The sequence below is a fragment of the Lutzomyia longipalpis genome, chromosome 1, assembly GCF_024334085.1.
Source record: "Lutzomyia longipalpis isolate SR_M1_2022 chromosome 1, ASM2433408v1".
NCBI classification, from domain to species: domain Eukaryota; kingdom Metazoa; phylum Arthropoda; class Insecta; order Diptera; family Psychodidae; genus Lutzomyia; species Lutzomyia longipalpis.
In genome coordinates, this window is record NC_074707.1 from 42,896,131 (window position 1) to 42,917,641 (window position 21,511).

The 21,511-nt window shown below is 36.4% G+C and overlaps 1 protein-coding gene across 2 annotated transcripts in view; it reads left to right on the forward strand.

The window, feature by feature from the left end:
- Positions 1-21,511, forward strand: part of LOC129787425 (limbic system-associated membrane protein-like) — a 148,320-nt gene that overhangs the window by 102,709 nt on the left and 24,100 nt on the right. For both annotated transcript variants that reach the window (XM_055822995.1, XM_055822997.1), the window contains exons 3-7: positions 1,887-2,000; positions 2,695-2,895; positions 5,008-5,148; positions 5,559-5,635; positions 5,827-5,881. In XM_055822995.1, coding sequence (XP_055678970.1) covers positions 1,887-2,000; positions 2,695-2,895; positions 5,008-5,148; positions 5,559-5,635; positions 5,827-5,881 — 588 coding nt within the window. The remainder of the gene's footprint in view (positions 1-1,886; positions 2,001-2,694; positions 2,896-5,007; positions 5,149-5,558; positions 5,636-5,826; positions 5,882-21,511) is intronic.

Below are 21,511 nucleotides of genomic sequence, written 5' to 3' on the forward strand. Positions count from 1 at the left end.
CTTTTTTTAAACGCGGCGGGTAAATATAGTCACCAGTTGGCTAAATAAAGTCGGTCGAATTTTCCGACATTTCCAATGATTTTCCACCTGAGAGATTGATAGTAGTTGATAGCTAAACTTCTCACCTTTTGATTCACGACAAGGAATTTCACTTTTATACGCACTAAAACAGAGAATTTTGCGATTTTCTCAAACACGCCATTTTGCAACAAATGAATAGAAAATATGCCAAAAATTTCGATCTCCCATATGATTTACATGGGTTGACCCGATCTACCCCAAGGGGTATGTTTTGATTCAAAAAATTGTAGAGAAAAATCATTAAAAGTTAGTGAAAAATACACCTTGGCAACGTTTTCTGTAGTAACCCAGCTGCTAGTGAGAAAAATTATCAGATTGGAAAATTGCTGATGGAAAACTTCGGAAAACTCGTTTTTCTCAATACGCAAAAGTTTGGGAAATGGGCCAAAAATCTATTTTCATTTTTAACTCCTAAAGTACTGATCGGATAACCTCCAAATTACTGTCAAAAATTATAGGTTGGTAAGGCTTTGCACCCTAATTTTTTCCGATTTTTCCGATTTATATTTTGGGAGAAATTGGCATTTGAAAATTCCAAAATGACTATTTTTACCCCGGTCTCCCCTAACAAATGAAATATAAATCAATAAATTTATTTATTCTTGAATCGTTCATTCTTATTGTTCAGTGAAAACTAATTGAAAGGGAAAATTGTGCAAAACTAATGGTTTTTGCAAAGTTTTCTTTGTATATTATCATTCAATATATCTCAAGATGGTTTGAAATAATAGAAAAATATTGAATTTTGCTGTAAAAGTTTCTTCCTAAAATTTCCTCGGTGTTTGTAAGAGTTAAATTTAAAATACAACCATAGGGGATGATGGGGGGTTTGTATGTGAGTAATGCACGAATAGAATGTCAAATATTTTTCTTGGATATTAGCCCCTTTTTCCTTTTGCCCTCTGGAATTTTCTCTCAAACACACAGACACCCCCGCAAACCGAGAATTTTTCTCACCCATCGACTTTTCACCAATATTTCACTTATATGCTCCATCTTAGCATCACTCACATTTTCCTTTTTAGGGGTTTATTTTTGTTCATACACCACTTGAAAGTGTCCCGAGGGTTGGGTGCTGCTCTCACAGCTCTGTGTAAAGGGAAAAGAACAAAGAGAAAAAAAAGAATAAATACATATAAGATGTGTTGCAGAGAACAAAAAAAAATGGTAGAGTGTGTACGAAGGGTAGAAAGAAATCAAGAATTTTCACTCAAAGAAGCGGCAAAATGAAATGGTGAAGGAAAATAAAAAGAAAGTGCTTACTCCTTCAAGTATAATTTAACGATTTCCTCTTTAGCCATCTCATTGCAAGTCAACTTCCCCTTCAAGTGGGTAGAATGAAAGGTGGTGTGAAAAGGAATTCTTAGGGAGCATATGTATGTATGTATTGGGAGGGGAATAAGAAGAAAAAAAAAAAAAAGGAAGAAAAGCTGCGAGAAAGAAGAAAAGCCCAGAAAACGACGACAGTGTGGTACTCATTTGAGCAGATGTCAGAGTTGATTGCCAGCAAGTTGTGTGGCTGTTGCCAATCGGTCCATGCGATTTGATCAGGCGAGAAAGTCGTAATCCTGTCAGGAGAAGTGTCAGAAGCACTTTGTGCCGGCAAAAGAGTCATTTGCTGAAATTAAATAAACTTAACCGATAAATTAGTTTACTATTTTCGGAGTTACTTCCACCCACTTGACACTGTTGCCCCTTTTAAACTCCCGGAAAAACCATGAGCAAGTTTCAGTGAAGGGGGGACAATTTGATTATGTACATTCACCACTCATAGCAACATTTCTGCTTTCTTTCTCTCTCTACAGATGCTCATGCTCAATCGTTGTCCAAAAGTGAACCCATGTTCATCAGCAGATCGGAAACTTTCAAATTTGTCGCCGGTGAAACTATCCAGCTACCATGTGAAGTAGCGAATACAGGTGAGTTGGAATTTAATTTTAGAATTTCAGTAGATTTTTGGACAGTTTTGATTATTTTATGACTAATTTTTCTTTTATTATTTTTAATAATTCTTTTTTTATTTCATCTTCTAAAACTTTTTATAATATTGAATTAAAAGTTTTCATTGAAAATTTTATAATAAATTAAATTGATTGAATCTTGTCTATCTTCCATTCAAATTAAGAATTCAAGAATATTATCCGAATATAAAGAACATAATTTAATAAAATAAATGTTTCCTCTTTGCGGTGAACTTATTCTAAAAACCATGTGGTTATGTATCTTTTGAGATAAAATAATATACTTTTATTTCGCCCAACTCTGCTTCCAAATTCTATGCAACTTCGCATTGAGAAAATTGAAATTAGAATACTAAAGCTACACAAATACCTCAAATGCAAAAGAGCACTGCTGTATAAATTTCCTCCGCCTGGGTGAGAGGAAATTGCACAGAAGCTTTCGCATTTGAGGTGTGATGCGAGTGGGTGTTGGGGCGAGCTTATAAGCCCTTTTTGTGCCCCTTTTATGGGTGGGCGAATGAATGCGAAGGAATGATGGAAGGGAAGCTGGGTGAAGGGATCTTTTTGATGTGCCTTAGAAAATGGTGTGTACATGCAATTTCCTAGGACTGAATAACATTTTCTCATTATTCTCCCCAAAATATATATACAGAAAACTACATTGTGGCCTGGAAGCGAGGGATTGCCATTCTGTCTGCTGGCACCGTAAAAGTGACTCCAGACCCACGGGTGCGATTAGTTAATGGATTTTCCTTGCAAATTAGAGACGCAGTGCCACAAGACGGCGGTGATTACATATGTCAAATAGCAACCCTAGATCCAAGGGAAATTACACACACCGTGGAGATTCTAGGTAAAATTTTGAAATACAATGCAAATTTCAAGTTGAGCTTAACACCATATACCATGCCCCAAAAATTCTTCGTGCCATCTTCTGCCGAAATCCGCCCATTGCGAATTGCTATTCCATTCTCCCACAGTTCCAATTGTCATGATAATCGTCTTTTCTCAGGCACTTTTCTCCAATATATACTTGCATTGGAGGTGGTGTGGGTGGAATCTCGTAAGCGTGGGAAGTGCTTTTGTGTCTAACATTTTCCCCACAAAAGCTTTTCTCAAGCACCCTCCTCTCACCATAATATGGGGCGAATTGGATGATGCAAAATTCCCACACACAATCGCCCAATCTTCCCAAAAAAAAATCCCAATCCATTTCATCCTTGGACATCGTTCTCAATTTTTAGCGATTGGATTTCTTTAAATGATCAATGAAGACTAAAATTAGCTGCATTTGAGCTATCAGCAATTTTGTACTATATACATATGTTGTACATATATGTATGTACTGTTAGTCACAGTTCGATATGGGAAAATGGAGTTGAAAATTAAAGTTCCTGCCAAAATAAAGATGAGACTGATGGCACTGCGAGTATGGGGGTAAATGGATCTCTGATTTGGCAGTCATGCTTTCGATGTAAATTCACCACAAAAGCAGCTTTAAAGTTCAAAGTACACTCGAGAGAAATCGAGTACCAATTCAGTGGTACTCTCCTATCAAAGAGTGAGTGGGGTGGGTAGCAAAATTCCAACCACACACTCGCGCAACTTTCAATTGAGGATTTTATGAATTCCAACACATGATTTCCTGCTTCGTGCCATCGAAAGCTCTCTCGCCTCCATTCAAACCACTCCAGTTTCCTACATTTTCTCCGCATCGCAAGCGCCTTTGTAGTAACATGGACACTTCTTATACTTTAATATCTAGGGCACTGAAGAAATATTATTATGTCAAAAATATCCGCAAATCATGAATATTTCAGGAGTTTTTGAATTTTATATGAAAGGTTTTTTTGCTTTTAAATAAAAATCGAATTCAGACTAAGCTTTTTTATCATATAGGTAGTTAAAGTATGAAGAGAAAAAATATGCTACTACATGTCCAAAGACGCGACGAATATTCCGAATACCTATACATACATGTACAATAACGACATATATAATAAGTATCGAATGCCAAACTCGAAGTTTTCCTTGTCAGCTATTTATTAGTTTTCTTTGAACTTCCTTATAACTGCGGTACAGAAGTCCAGCATCGTGTCTGGTGTGTGTTAGTTTGTTTTTCTCCTAAATGAGTGGCTTTGAGTGTCCAAGAGGCAAATAGCTCATTATTTATTCGAGCATGAAGAGCAAAATCTGGTGAAATAATTTGCCTACAAACAAGAAAATCGTCAAAAGCTCCATGTGACTTACGGTTTGTTTGCCAGTCTCATAACATGGAGTTTGTCTTGTGCAAAATTCTCAAATCAAACAAGGATTCTGTGACTTATAAGCTGGGGTAGCCCTTTGCTTTTCACAGAGAACACAAAACCCATGTCGGCACTTCTCCATGCTCCTTTCAACTCCCCAAACGTTCGCCTATTTACAGTCCTGTGAATTTATTGTGAACGAGAGAATTTTGTCCCCGCCACTCCTTACATAGCATGGAGAATAGAAACAGCTGAAATAAGTGGAATTAAAAGTTGGTGCAGAACTTTTTGGTATTTGGAGTGAGTAACAAGAGAAGTCTAGTAAATGCGAAATCGAACATTTATTGCCAATCTCAGAAAATGTTCTCTTCTGTGCACAAATTGGAGAAACTTCACTTCCCACGCTTTTTTCTCCCTGTCGTTGTTGCTCTGTCCACCCAATGTCCAACAAGAAGAGTTTGTTGGAGCAATTAACTTACATGGCGGGGGTACAGCAGTAGAAGTGAGACTTGTCAAAAAGTCCATAAGTCGTACACCCTGTTGCAAAAGAAGTACATATACGACAAAATATTCTGCAGCTACATGATTTTCCCAGGCAGCTTTCATTGCGCGGCAGAAGTTGGCAACAAGGTGGGGGTGTGTGTGCGAAGCGAAAAAGTTGCACAACATGTAAGAAATCAATTTGTAAGAGTGGCAAAAATATTCTCGTTAATTTGCAGTTCCGCCAAAGATCAATCACATCAGTTCAGGGGCACATTTGCAGGTGAAAAAAGGTGCCTCTGTGCGAATTGAGTGTTCAGCATCAGGAAATCCCACGCCAAACATTACCTGGACCCGGAGGAATAACATTCTGCCAAATGGTGAGCAAGAAAAATGTGCTTTCGGTGCTTTCTCCATTTGTGCACTGAAAAATATATTGGCTATGCATGAATTGAAATGAGAGAAAGCTTCAGTTGATTCTAGATATTAGATAAAAAATTTTAAATTATCTAAAAACTTACTACTTACTTACTTATTTTATTTTATTTACCGAAAATTTTGTATTTTTTTTATTAAATATCTAGAAAAACTTTTATTAATTAAAAGGAAAATTTACACAAATTCTTATTTAAATAGAAAGCTTTAGAATTAGTTGGTGTTCCTTTCCTCTTGCAGCTTTCCCAAATTGTTGAGAAAAAATTAATCAGCAATATTCATAATAAATAAATCTCTAATCTATTTATTTTCCATTCTAGAAGTTAAACTTATCGTCTAATACCTAATTTTTCAGGTGAAGAGCGACTTTACTCACCAATCTTATCCATCGAGAACATGGACAGACACAAAAGTGGCATTTATATTTGTCAGGTGAGCTTTCCTGGTAATATGAAAAATTCATCTCTTATGGAGATTAATGTACCATGCGGATGCACAGAGATATACGTATATAGATTAAATAATAGTATAGGGTGTAAAAGGGGGCTGACTATAAAAGTCATGGCAAAATGAAACTAACCTATGCTGGGAGCAATGAAATAATGAATGCACTTTTTTTGCAGGCGAGGAATGGTGTTGGCCAGCCTGCCAGCAGTCAAGTCGTGCTTCATGTTCTATGTAAGTTTTTCCAACAATTAAATTGCATTAAAGGCAAACAACGTCAGTTCCACTTTGGAATAAAATGTAATTTGAGAAAATCATATATAGCTGTATACTGAAAATCCTTAGGCTAAATTTTTCGTTGTTTGATGATGGTGCTTGCCGGGAATTTTTTTTAAATACCTACGTTAGATAGAAACGAGTGTCTCATCAAAATAAGCTGAATAAAAAAGCTTAATTCTCTTAGTTTTGACTGAACTTTATAGAGCTAGTTTTGTTATTATAATTGATTTTGCTTTGTCACCCTGCTCACAATGTACCAATCATTAAAATAGACTGACACCACTGTGACACGTTGAATTCTAATCAGAAAAAAATGTACAACAGAGTGCTATATATCTCTCTAATGAACTTTCACAGACATGTGAGCATCAAATCTGAAGCGATAACACAGCGTGGTTTTGCACTCACAAAAAAAGTTACCGCCGATGGTTGGGACTTTATTAGATTTTTAGCACCATCCGACGTAATCCAATTTTACATCAACGTAGACAACATACCCATTATATACAATGTATACATACATAGGAGGTGGGTGAAGTGCATTTTGGCAACGGCTGGGTTCATTGTTGCCCCAAGCGCGCGCCTCCCATGCACAAGTTTGTCGCAAGTGTTCTCGGGAGACTTCCCATGAGAGCCGAAAAATGTGGAATTATTATGGAATTTATCAAAATTCTTCATCACCCCAAACCATGCGGGGTTTTTCGGTAAATTTACCATCTGTCGCGGAGGAAGTTGTAAATTTTCCAACATACACACATAATCTTGCAGAATTTCTGCAAAAGGCTTTACCGAGAGTTTGCAAATCTCACAGTCATTTGTTTTATGTTGATGATGTCAACGACTACTTATTAGGGACATTACCATTCATCACAAAGATTTGGTTTATTAATACATATCATGCATATTTTTGGGAGAGCTTTTGAATATCGTTATGGAGTAGTACATTAAGAGAGGGAGCCTATACTTTATTATTCAGAAATTTCAGTTAAAATTAGAACTTTAGATGGTATTTTTAAAAAAAAATTTAATTCTTCTTAACGACCTTTTTTTTAGAAGAAAAACTATTTTGAAAAAATGTATGAAGGTTTGATCTGAAAATTCAGTCAAGTCGTTACTAATTGGGGCATTCAATAAAATAAGGGATGGTCACGTTATTTTGGAAACTCTATCGAGCTAAAATAACATTTTGCTGTGTACTCAGTGACGTCACCGTACCACGTGGCACATCACTTTGTTCACATTTTTGACAACTAGCGCCACGATTGCTGATACTCGGAATTAAGATTTAACACCGAAAAAAACAGTTTTTGATCGATTTTGTTCGCCCGAGTTTCCAAAATAACGTGACCATCCCTTAAAATGAAGATTCTCAAAGGATGTTATGCACAATACAAGGGCGAAGTACCTAATTGAAGGAAACGCAGAAAACAATTTTAACCCACCCAGTCTTGTAGGGAATCAAAAAAGGATAAAGAATCGCCAAAAATATTCACCATTTTCCACTGGGGTCACAACGAAAAAAGCCAATAAAGTTTTGTAAAAATTCAAAAAAATTGGCCGCCATTCGCCATTTTGTTCATTTCAATGCATGAATCATATGTTTCAATGCTTCGTCATGAGCTTGTCTATGAGAGTTTGACATTTCATTCATTTTTTTTTGGGAAAAAATAAAAAAAATTGCGTATTTTTTAGTTTAATTATCGTGGTAAATGTGTTTTACGTGTTGATCGAGAGTGATTTTTATATCTGAATACCTGAAGGATGAATTCCCGCACAGCTTGTGACCGTCTCAGCGAGCACATCTCTCGTTACAAAACAAAGCAATCCAAAAACAATGGTCGTGGATCGTCTTGAAGATGACTTTTTCACGAATTGAGAGATCCTCTGCGCTGGAATCCTTTGCGTTTCACACCACCACGACGGACAAGATGATGGATTGCTGGTTTTGTGATTCCCTGGATGATGTCACGCAAAACCTTACGATGTTTCTTGGCACCACCTTTCCCAAGACCTTTTCCACGACCAATAATGATGTGCTCGCTGAGACGGTCACAGGCTGTGCGGGAATTCATCCTTCAGGTATTCAGATATAAAAATCACTCAATCAACACGTAAAACACATTTACCACGATAATTAAATTAAAAAATACGCAATTTTTTTTTATTTTCTCCCAAAAAAAAATGAAACGTCAAACTGTCATCAACAAGCTCATGACGAAGCATTGAAACATATGCTTCATGCATTGAAAGAGACAAAATGGCGAATGGCGGCCAATTTTTTTGAATTTTTACAAAACTTTATTGGCTTTTTTCGTTGTGACCCCAGTGGAAAATGGTGAATATTTTTGGCGATTCTTTATCATTTTTTGATTCCCTACAAGACTGGGTGGGTTAAAATTGTTTTCTGCGTTTCCTTCAATTAGGTACTTCGCCCTTGTATTGTGCATGGTTGAGTTCAACAGACCATTCGTGTACATTTAATTGTAACACCATTGAAAACCTCTTCAATCCTCAATTCTGAGAACAATTTGAAAAATACAAATTATGTGAAAAGGGTCTTTTTATCATTTCCCAGAAAATTCCTACACAATTCTTGAACATTTGATTCCCATCTCCTCCCGCATCTTTGACATAAGTCACCTTTTGGAAAATACGATTTTCGGCATTTCAAGAATCGCCCTCAATTGGTACGACGAGTGGGCAAAATCCCTATATGGGAAATAGCCTGTCTCTGCTATTAAAAGGTCAAAGCTTCTTTGTAAATTAAAGTTATTCCCCGCAGACACTAAACAACAAGTGCTTGGGAAAAGTGTAGGAGTTTTGCAAGGAGTTCAACCCTTCTGGCGTTAACTGAATTTTCATTCAATTGAAAAGTCTCTGTTGATATAGTATTATGGATCAGGGAAGAAGTCTCTCATCCGTACTACGTTAGGTACACACACACTATACTTAATCGTAGTTTTCTGACTTTATGTCATCAACAGTTAATCATAGTCTTTATCATATATTGAATGGGTTGAGCTTGGTTTGAACAGTAATCATGACATAAAAAATTATAGTTTTTGCTCAAATCATTGGATCGTGAAACTTTAAGGACTAAGAAAGGATCACTTATGACGGATAAGGGGGTATAACCCTTCGCTCAGCGATAAGTATACACACGGTGGCATATATGTGATTATGGAGTGAGACTAAATGCTTTGTGGTTTCTGTGTACATAGTAAATTTTTTTTTTTTTTTTTGTGTAACTCCTTTTAATTTCACAATCTGTTTTACAATATTTATAACAATAAGTGAAATATTTTGTCGTATATGAAAAATGTCTTCGGAGAGATACTACCCAGTGGTAGCACCCTATATTGGAGTTTTCATTTCATCACATAACAAGTGTAACAAAAGATATTAAGACAAAAAACTATAAGACATCTAAATAACATCTAGATTGACTACGCGAGATCTTTTAAGGCGTCTTTTATAACGTTCCTTTAGGAGTTTCTTTGCAAGTGGGTTTGTGTGATTGGAGATTCTCTCTTTATATTTGGGCAGTCTGTCTTGAATTTCCTCCTGGACCGTCAGCATATCTACACCTCCTCTAATAGCGTAATTTGAGACAAACCACGGCGCTCCGGTGATTGTACATAGTAAATGAGAGGGAGTAAAATTGAGAATATCGGAAGATAGTTAACACGCACGTCGAGTTTGAAAATTATATATGGTGAAAATCCCTGGGAATTGTGCCAAAGATATACTATAAGGGAGCCACCACTATATCGTGGCGCACTAATGTCAACTTGCCACACGCCCCCATTTGTCCCAATGTAGATAATTAATATGCTGGCTCGGTTAATCATAGTGGCAATATCCTTGGGAGTTGAACCATAATCTGATGGCAAAAAGACAAGTATAAGCCCCTTAATAAATGTTGGTAATATTGGAGGGGACTTAAGGCGAATCTCAACTCAAATTCATAATTACTTGTGGGGTAATATGTCACAATGTACTGTGTCACAATGGCAAAAGGTATATGGATGGTGTGGGTGGGTTGTTGTGTACACCCAAACCCCATTCGGCATTTGCAAATTGACACATTCAGTGTGTATATACGTAGAGGTGGGGGACTGTGTAAGGAAGAGAAAGGTGGAGTAAATTTTCTGGCCAGAGAAAGATAACATAACCCTTATCACAGCCATTCATGTTGCCAAAGAACAACCATACATTTCAAATTACTCACCAATTCGCTTCGTCTCAGATGGTGTGTCCTCCCCCCAAGTATGTATATGGGCTCTGAACGCCCAGGCATCAGCTGAGGGATGAGCAAGTGAAGGGGCTATTAATCAATAAAAGACATCCACTCCAGGGCCTAACACAGTGTCTCACCATGGTGTCAACTATATTAATCAATCGAAGCTTAGGGTAGGTCAATTTGAATGCGATCAACGCAAAATCAATCACGTCACATACTCTTCCACACGGCTTTGCTGGACATTCTGCGTGGGATTTCCCCAACATCGTCACTATATATACGTGTACGTAGTATACCTATACACAGCTTATACAAAAGGACAGCAAAAACCACCTCAAATCCTCCACTCAATTTACTCCCTCCTTCAATTGAACACTTATGGCTTCTAATTGCCCAGAAAGAACCTAATCGTTTAACCAGCCACGTGAGTTAATTGCAAATCACACGGAAAATATTGTGGAACGTCGTTGCAAAATGTTTAGGTTATTTTTTTTTCATCATTACGTTCTATATTTAGAATTGATTTATTCTTACAACTTTTGCGCAATTAGCTGGCAATTAGGGGGAGGTATTTAATTTGTGGGAATTAAGAAATTAAAAGTTGTTTTGTTAAAAAGAACATTTACCTTAATTGGTTTATATCCTACCGAAAGATAAAATATTTACATACATAATATAGTTAGAAATGTTTGTAGTTATTACACAAAAATTAAATTTAAAAAAAAATTAAAGCGAATTCTTGGCATTCTTTTAAACATTCTTCTATGCTCTTTAATGCTGGGAGCTTCAATGTAATTTCAAACTAAAATTTTCCCGCATTTTTAGCGTTCTATTGATTTTCTATTAATAGGCCGTTAATGAGTTTCTACTATGTATGCATATCTCTACATATTACATGTACCTATATAATATTATTAAAATTGAATCAAATCATAATGACATCATAGACAATATAACGAGATGAAATTCAAGAAAACCCTTCGTATGCTCGCTCTTTTTCAATTTATCATTCCACGGTTCCCTTTTACAGAATATTTTACCCTCTTTGACATTCTGCAGGAATTCCTTGGAATCCTCCTGAAATTCCCTCATTAGTGCATGTCTGTGAAGTACTCTCCAGCATCTCTGGAATTTTAATCACACTTCATGAGTAATATGTGAAAATTAACTGCATTTCAGGTGAGCACTTTCTTCCAAGGCTTGAATTTTATTTTATTAATTACGAAAATATTACGCCTCACTTGCGAAACTTCCATTAATGTTTGTAATGAAGAATCTTCCATGCAGTGTGGTTATGTGTTACATATGTATAATATAAATTTACTCATTAAAACAAAACTATATAGCACAATTTTCGAGTAAACAATTTTGATGGAAATTTGTGGTCAAAATATAGGAAAAGTCAATCATAACGCGTCCAGTTATAAGAGTTGGTGTCCCACATCGTGTAGAAGTTTGTTTATGCGTTGTAATGCGATTTGTGAGCAGAATTAGTAGGCAAAGTTGATTTTTTTTGTGAAATTCAGTAATTTGATGCATAAAAATGCTCATATCTCAGGTTCTATAACACTTACAGAAATTTCTTGACTAGTTATGGAAAGGTCTTAAAATAAGCTAGAATATGGGATAAATTTTGATATTTTTCAAGGTCACCTCTAGAACACAAAATGGCGGCTTTTGTTTTACCAAAACAGTTTTTGACATTTTTTGAGCTTAAGGAATGGTTCTAGAGGTTTTTGATGTTCTAGAAAGTTGTAGAGAATTGCAAAACCTTTAATTTGATACCAAGACGAGTAAAATCGGACAAGTCCTTCAAGAGATATGGCTCTTAGAACTTTTCAAATTCAAAAATTTTTCAAATGGCCATATCTTCTAAACGGCGACATAGATTTTCTTCATTTTCGGACTGGTGAAAGATATTGAGTCAGGCTACAACATATCAAAATTTAAAGAAAATCTATAACAAATGTTCGGAGATATAGTCCCTTAAAGTTAGGCAATTTTTGTTTTTGAATTTAGCGCCTCTTGCGGATGTTTTTAAAACTTGAAATGTTTTAGACAGTTGTAGGGCTTCGCAATACCTTTCATTTGATACCAAGATGGTCAAAATCGGTCAAGCCGTTCTCGAGATATATCGAAAAAACACTTTTTGCGTTAGGCCGCCATATTTGCTAAACCGCTTGACCGATTTTTAAGTATGAATTGTTGATGAAAACGTCTCACTGAGCTCTACAACATACTAAAATTTCAGACCTCTAACTATAAGGGAAGTGCTTGACAGTAATTCAAAATGGCGGACGGCGGCCATCTTGGATTTTGAAAATGCGAAAAAATGAAATTTTACACCCACATTTCTATATAAAACTTCAAACCGGAAGTCTCTATCTATTACCGTTCTCGAGCTATAAGGCAAAATGGGGACCAATGGCGGGCCGGCCGGCCGGCCGGCCGGCAGGCCGGCCGGATCAAAAATTTTCCACCACCAGTTTTGGAATGTGGGATGTCTAAAACGTGCTCATACCAAGTTTGAGCCAGATCTGAGGTGGTCGGTTTTTCCGACGATTACAATACTTGGTGTTGGCCACGAAGTGGAACACCAACTAATAATTTTCATGGAGCAGTGTCGAAAATGGTTTATCACACGAGGCAATTATAATTTTCACTGATGGTCTTTTCATTGAGCACAGCAAGAGTGATTAAAAGAGTCGATAGTGCGGAAAATATTTGTGATGAAATTTGACACCTCCCCCGCAATAGCTATTAGGTTTATTGGAAATTGCAAAAAAAAAATGGAAAACAGATAAAACAATATTGAGTTGGGGGCGGGGGGGGGAGTGAATGTTCAATTTCTGGTGGGAAAATCTATTGAATCATTTTTCATATGGAGGTGATACGGTGCTAAAGAAAGCTCAAGGGGAAAAGCATCTCGTGTTTGTGCACAATTTCCAAGAGTAACTGAAAACTCCTCCCGGAGCACCCGATAAGGAAGCCAATTTACTTTTATGCACATTGGTTGCGGCATGCAAAAGGAAAGTGTGCGGAGGGTGAAGGGGGGTGGGGGTGTCACCCACAATTTGGATGCACAAGACACAGCATTACCCCCTGGCTTCCCAAAACCTTTTCAACCATGCTGGAGGATGCATTCTTGTACACAAACAACACACTTGCCATTTCAGTGTATAATTCTTTCATTTCTGCACGGTGGATTTCACATATCCACTCTCTCCCTCAAAGTGGATAAAATATTTTTAAACTCTCCGTACGAGAGGCACACAAAAAACACTCAATTTACCTTGTGTAATGAAACCACACAACAACCAAAAGCAGGGGGCAAACAATTTGTGAATTTTTAACTGTTCCATAACTTCGTGGAAAGTGTTACGCGCACAAATAATTTGTTTTTTTACTGCTGCAATATATTACAACTATTGTTAATCTGAATTTCGTGTGAATTATTTGAGATAAAACACGGATTTGCGTCACACACAGATTGTTTAATTGATTTTTTTTTATCAAAATTGTTGAAAATATTTCAAAAGAATCAAAAAACATGAATTGAAAAACTATTATTAAAAATTAAGAATTATGAGTTAGAAATGAATTCTGATCTGATTAACTTTAAAAGATTTTTTTTTATTATATTTATAGATATTTTTCTAACAAATATTTTAAAATATAGATTAGAATTATTTAAGAATAATTTTATTTTAATGATTTTAATTAATAAATTTTAAGAAATATTTATTTATTTTAGAAGATTATATTAGGTAAATTACAGAATTAATATTTTTAGTCTTAAAATTCCTTAATTTTAATTTTTGTAAGATCAGTTGTGGCTATAAAAATTATGTCGGATTAAATAGATAAATAAAGTTTAATTAATCATTTATTCAATCGAGCTTAGACTGTTGAGCTTATATTGTTGAAATATTTCTGTTTTTTTCTGCCTTAGAAAATTTCTTTATTTTTCAATTAAAATTCTAAATGTCTCCACTCTAGGTTGTGTTGTGTCTAAGAATAAGAAAAAAAAGAAAAAACACTCATAAAAGAATTATAATGTAGTAGAACCTTTTTGCAGAATTCTTGAACGAACACCCCCTTAAAAATCTCCACCTACGCAGCACTCGTTCAATGCATTTATTTGCCCCTCAAAAGAAACCCCATGCTGAGGGGTTTCATCGTGAACCTCCACTAAAGCTGTGTTGTATATCCTTTAGTGGATTGAGTGTGAGAAAATCGTGGATTTACTTCTTGTTTATATCACACAGAGATTTTTTTTCCACACTCAAGCTTTCCGCTTCCCTTTTTTTATGCTTTTTACACACTAAATAGTCGGAGGCACCCCCCATAAGTGCTCCAGTCCTGGTTCCCCATTCTTTTGGTTGTCTTTTGCATAAAAGCAAAGATAGTTCACACCCAGTGTACATTAGTTCTATGGCAGATTCAGCATTCTAAAAGTAACACACACACATACACACATTCTGCGGAAAGTCTCTGGGGGTGAATGCAAACAACATTCCTCTCTAAATCCGATTTGCATAGCAATTTGAATTTTTTTTGCCTCTGCTGCCAAGCACCACCACCACCCTTGGGGAGTGGTGTGGCCTAAATCCAGGACGACCAAATGGGATCTTTTTCACTTTCAATCTCACTATATGTATCGTCGTATATATGTAAAAAGGAGTATTGACTTCTTTGTACCCTTACGAAAAAAAAATTAAGGAATAATCGCCTTTGAAAGTGACATTAAAATATTTATTCAAGTGAATCTATTGTGTACGATGGAATTATATTAAAGGAATTTCAATTAAAATTTCAGTATATATTCAAAATCTACATATAAATTACCTCTGTGGCGTAAAGTATTTGCCCAGTGTGAATGAATGAGAAAATACCGTACATACTATATACACACATTTTCTATACAACAAAGTTGCACATAGAGATGACCCAATTGATTACAGTGCCATAAACAAGAGCGCTAAATGGAAGATTTACAGGATTGCACTATATATGATCGATGGGGATGAATATAACGTGCAAAGTTCCAATTTTGCCCATTGCTCTCTACCACCATGATGGGGTAGTTAAGTGATTTAAATTGCAGTTTTTATCGCTTTTTAAGGGTCAAATAAATACAACCATTCAATACTTCGCTCACACTGTAACGCACAGCTCAAATGAAAATCCAACTCTCATCATAAAAGTCTCAGAGAAAGTGCTACACTTTAAGCTTTCACGCCCACATTTTATTGGTGATTTCCGATGGCAATGAATTTTGCGCTATTTAACCGATAAACCATGACGGTTGAGATGGTATTATTATATATTTGAGCGTGGATTTAGCCACTTGAAGGCCATCAATATTGTGGAATTTTATGATCACTTTCAAAATGGATATACCAGCAATAATTTGCAAGATATTTTCAATGAGATCTCATGAAAAATACATTTTTCTCATAAATTTTATTTCTTCTTCTTATGTTCTTAGTGTACCTACATACATAAGAAAGGTTCTCTCATATAGAGATTTTAAGACATAGATTTGTAATATCTATAAATATGATTCAGTTTGAGATTTCTTTTTTTTTATTCTGAAATAAGTAAATTTGTTGTGAAATTGATTCGAATTTTTGAATCAAGATTTCAAAATTTTCATTTCTTGATTGTGTTTTAAGATGATTTCTTCAGATTTTTTAAAATCGATTTGCAAAAAATCGTCTATTCTGTGTCAAAAACGACAGCAAATAATTTTTACTCAAAGATCGAATAAATTATAAATTCCGTTTAATTAAAGTGCAAACATTTAAGGAAATAAAAGAGGTAAATTGTGACATTTATTGCAATTCACACGTTAACATTCTATCCAAATCCAATTGGGAGCATGTGAGAAAATAATTTGTCACACGATGTAGCCCATGTGTAGTGTATAAGCTGTTTATCTTCCTACAATTTATTTGCTGTTTCGCTAAAATTTTCTGAATTCTCCCAGCTCTGAGCGGCTTATATAAATTTTCCGAGGCTATAAACGCAATCACTGGCGAGGGAGGTTATACGATGAAAAATGTATGTATGTTGCAAAACCCCCGTTTAGTCGACTACCGCATACAACAATGCTTCAATATATGAACGATAAACTGAACAATTTTGTGGGATACCAAAACGAAACAAATCCTAATCAAAATTCAACCACAGATTCGTGTGTGGACATGGGGTTGCTCTGGACATTTCTGGCCTGATGATGTGTTTTGGGGTGGAAGCCAAGAAGGGGTGAAATGCACCCATTTAAGAGACAGTATGAACCCATTATTTAGATAATTATCCACAAGATATAAATTTAATAAATTTATGAGCTGAATAGTTGTGATTGTTATGCAATGTGGCCGCACTGTGGTACCCATGAGATGGTGTTTTGTTTATTGAAAAGAGAGCAATATTCATTATAGGCAGACTCCGCGGGAGTGTCAGTGCATTATTATGTACGGCATGTGTTGCGGTAATATGGCATGTTTTTGTATTTTCCACCCATAATCTCAATTAACTATAATATTCGAAAGCAGTGTGGCTTTCATCCCGAAATCATGTTTATCCGGCGGTGAACCACCTCCCCTCACGCCCCCCCCCTTCAATGAAATTTGTGCCGAAAGCGACATGGCTGGGAAAATAAATCCGGCAAAAACACCCCACGCCCCCTTGGAGTTCTACATTGAAAATATTAAGTTCAAATTTTTGCCCCACGGGAGAATCACCCCCATGCTCCATCGCACATATATACTTTCCGCGACTTCACGTCACGAATTTTCCCATCATTATTCATCCTCTTTTCCGTTTTGCCCCACACCCCCCCCCCCCATCATCTTTAACCAACTACCTAATGCTTCCGTATCCTGTCGAGATGGTTAAGCACGTGGGGAGAGGTTTGAGGGAGTGAAAGAAAAGAATGAAAGAGAGACGTCCAAGGACACAAAAAAAGATCTTCCATCTGGCCCAGGAGGGTGTACTTAAGGAGAAGAAAAAAAAAGTCCTCATGAACATGCCATTGTTTTCTCCACAATGTCCTCAACTTCGAGGGTAGAATAAGTCCAAATTCATTATTTGTTTCACGGGATGATTCCAACAGCGTGTCCGATTTGCTTTTTATTCGTGGGACCTCACCACGAAGAACCTCACCCACGCACTCAGAGTAAATTGGAGGTGTAATTAGGAGAAAATGGGGTTTTGTAGCAAGCCTTATTTTTTGGAAAAATCTGTTTCTGTGGTTTTAGCGGAATTTAGATTGAATTTAAATAGGCTCGAATGAAGCCGGAAGCTCTCAAAAAAAATTGAGCTTTTCTTTTAAAACACTTTGAGGGGAATTTTCTACAAGTTACAGTATAGAATTTAGAGTGTTTTCAATTTTAATTACAGTTAATTTTTTTAAAAATATTAACCTGATTTTTTTTAATGAATCATGGAAAGATCAAATTTTCTATAACCTAATAACTAATATCTACAATAATGCATTGAAACCTAATTTTTACTTAAAATTCATCCAACAATTATGATTTTTTTGACCCCAAAAGTACCCCCTTTGTGCACTTGCATTGTGATTGTGAATTTCAACTAAACGATGCTATATAATATTGCAAAAGTACTTGCATTGTCGCATTGCGATTACTCCATTGCTATATCATGCCATTTATTTGAGTATCTTGCTCCCAGGCATTCAGTCCTCACTACAGCGAGAAGGGGTAGGCGCGAAATTTGGCAGAGTGTAGTCTCACGCCATCAAAAAATATATATCCCCACAGGAGATGACAATGAGACACCCCATTGTGGAAGCGAGTTGTTGAGCTTATGCGTTACATCCGGCGAATTGTACTCAACAGTCACACCAATTTTGCTTTGTTAGATGGGGTTGAACCCGCACCATCGCACACTCCCCCCTAGGGCCATGGGCTGCCCCCAAAATTACACTCTGCGACTCAACGATTGTTCCTATTATTATTATTGTTAGTTGGATGGCGGATAGAAATGACGGGAAAACTACAATAAATTCATTTTCGCCGAGGGTGTGTATGGTGGCGGGTACAACACGTTGCTTGGGGGATGAATTATGTGGTGTCAAGAATTCTAATTTACGTAATATGCTCATTAAGGAGAATTTTCCAAAAAGCCCCCGCGGTGGTTAACTCAAAGCCCCGGGAAAAGTAAATATACACCACCATATATACATTTATCTCAAGATATATGACTTTATTGTGTATCATAACAATAACACCCCGCATGAATACATAAAAAAAGAGTGAAACGAATTGGGGACTTCGAGACGAATTTTCGAACAATTTCGAAGCTCGGAAATCATAAAAGTGTGATTAAAATGATTTATGGGAAATGGGGGAAATATGATTTTCTCCTTGTTTATAGACTCCAGCATATTAATTTGAAATTTTTTACCCACTTCCGTCTTTCATGGCTCCCGTTTTTTGCTACCTCCCTCCCTTATTTTCTTCCCTTTTAGAATTTCTTCATGCTGTACAGCATTTTTTGCCAACACTTTTGCACTGCGTGTATCCCTATTCTCCTTTATACAACAGGAAAAAAATTCCATCTCATGAAAATATGTTGGAGAATACGGAGTTTCCGACGAAGCGATTGAACTGTGTTTTTCTTTATCGGGCACAACCACCCACCGTGATGGAAAATTTTCACCAAAGTCATGAGAGCAAGTTTATTTAGAATTTCAGCACTTTCGCGATAAGTTTCTGAGCAGCTAAACTCTCAACATTATACAACGCTGGCTGGTATAATGCAAAACCATAAATTCTTCACTAACCATTCTGTAATCAATTCTGTATAAGAGGAAGATTTAATCGATACTTTATAAAACACGATAGTGGAAATTACTTGTTAAAGTACATTACATGCATTTAAAATGCAAAGCAAACGATATTCTGAATTATTTATTCGCATTTTTAGATGAACAAGCATGGTATAATAATTAATGTGTTGCGCCATTAAGACTTAATGATGAAAAGGGGTTAAGGGTGGAAAATGCCGCAAAAGTTATTAACCCCAAACGTCTTATATTGTTATACTTTAATTTTAATTAATTACCATCCCTTTTTCTCTGACTTTTTTCCCGTATTATTTTTCACAAAATCACGCCGTGAAATGGTCTTGTTTTTTTGGGAAAGAAAATAATTTTTTGGGTGTATCATGACTTACTCTATGAACTTTAATTTATCGCAAAGTATTGATTTTAATAATTTTCTTTAAATGAAAATTCCTATTTTAAGCAATGAAAATAATATATTTATTTCCAATATTGGCAATATATGCAATTTTCTTTTAATCCCAAAATGCAAATAATTCAAAATTTCCACAGAAAATAACATGCAGTTATATTGATTAAAATAATTCTCGTTTTCTCAAGGAATTCTCACACCAGAATCTCGTGGCTGTGTGGATGATGAGTATGGTGGAGATGGTGGCGGTTTGGGGGGGGGGGGCGGAGGTTGTAGGGAAAACTCATGGGAAAACAAATACAAGTCGATTTAGCCGGAAAACTTTCTAACAATATTAATTCCAAACTCACACCCCGACGAAAGAGATAAAACGCAGTGAATGGATGACGATAAGGGAATAAATTGCTTACACGGGGGTGGCATTGGTATGAGAGACGAATGACGGGAGTCACGATACAGAAGCGCATAAATTTGGAGCAAAAATGAGCTTTTTCGGCTGTGCAAGAGTGCCAAAAATATCCATCATCAATTCATGTGCGGGATTGGTGGACTAATTGATCCCAGGCACTGTTCATTATACTGGCAATTGGGCAAATACTCGTTCCACGAAAATATACACATAGAGAGGATTTGATGGCGCGCATCTCTCACATGGTACACACAACTCGAGAGATGGGATGAATTAATCACCATCGCATTTATAGGGGAGGCTCGGGGGTGAGATGGCATACGACATTGCCACTCGAGAAAATTCGCTAATCGATTGACTATTTTGACTGTGTGTGTATATGGGGATTGTGTGAGAAGCTTCCCGTGTGGAAGGTGTGGGAACCCATCATCCATAAAGCTGACCACAAATTTACAAACATCCTCGGAATGTGTGCAGAGAAACCCACCAGCCTCCCCCAAAAACCACCCTATCGATAAGCTCGGCGACAGCCAAGTGCGAGCATGTTACCCGGGCGAAAGGAATTAATTCCACGAACGCTACAGGAGATCCCCGGGAGCCAAAAATTGACTATAGGTGGAATCGTTCAATTTTGTGCACAGCACGATTGGCGCGAATAATTTACCCGCATGATTTCTCTTCCCACTTTAACTCAGCGTCTGACCTGAAAAAAATCTTAAGGTATGGGGGTGAAAAAGTTCTTTCAAGTCTTTTCCGCGCAAAGCACAAAATTCACTTCCGCATCTTCATGTTGCAATTTCACACATAAAAATATTTCTCATGCAACTTTTCTCTCGCACTGCCACCGCATATTCAATTGACAGAAAACGAGAAAGTTTCCCATCGAAAAAATCCACTTTATCGTCTATTTCATATCAGAGTGCTTTCGAGTGGTTAAATTCTATGTGAGTTACATGAATTCTACGACATGTGCCATCATCTTGTCTAACTTTTCTTCTTTTAATTTAGATTCACATCGATAGGAAGATCAAGAAACATTGATGTGTCATGTGGATTCTCTGTGAAATCGCAGTTACATTTTGATTTTTTATTAGCTTAACCAATGCTATATATACAATGGGATTCAATCTTTTAATTAAATATATAGCCTCAATATATATAGCAAAAAGCGCCAATTTTTTTTTATAAAAAAAGAGCCACAAACCAAAAGATTATGCGGAGCAATAGAAAAGTTTTGCATTCTCAAAATCCTCCTGAATCCAAGTGAATCTCATTTGAATTTGACTTATGGGGATTTTATGAGAAGAAGCACACAAAAAAATTCAGCTGAAAAATGTAAAGCAAAAATTTCTTTTTCTTCTCTTTACTCTGCGCTGAAATGGTCATAAAGAAGCTTTTATGGTGGTATGAGGGAGCGCGGTGCGGGGGTGAAAGCTATAAAGCGACAAAATTAAAAAGGTCCCTGGAATGGTTCGATGAATCAACTTCTTGTTGATTTATTTATTAAGCACGTTTTGCCATTTTCTTCGGGAGATAGATAGATGTATCACCTTCTTCTGTTATAAGGCGAGCAAAAAGAAGTGAAAAAACCGGGGCAGAAAAAAAAGAGTGTCACGTGGCAAAGAAAATTCTCCCGGGATTTCCTCTCTCTCAATCACTTCAAAAATGAAATCTTAAACTATCCTATGTGATATACTTCCAGGGTG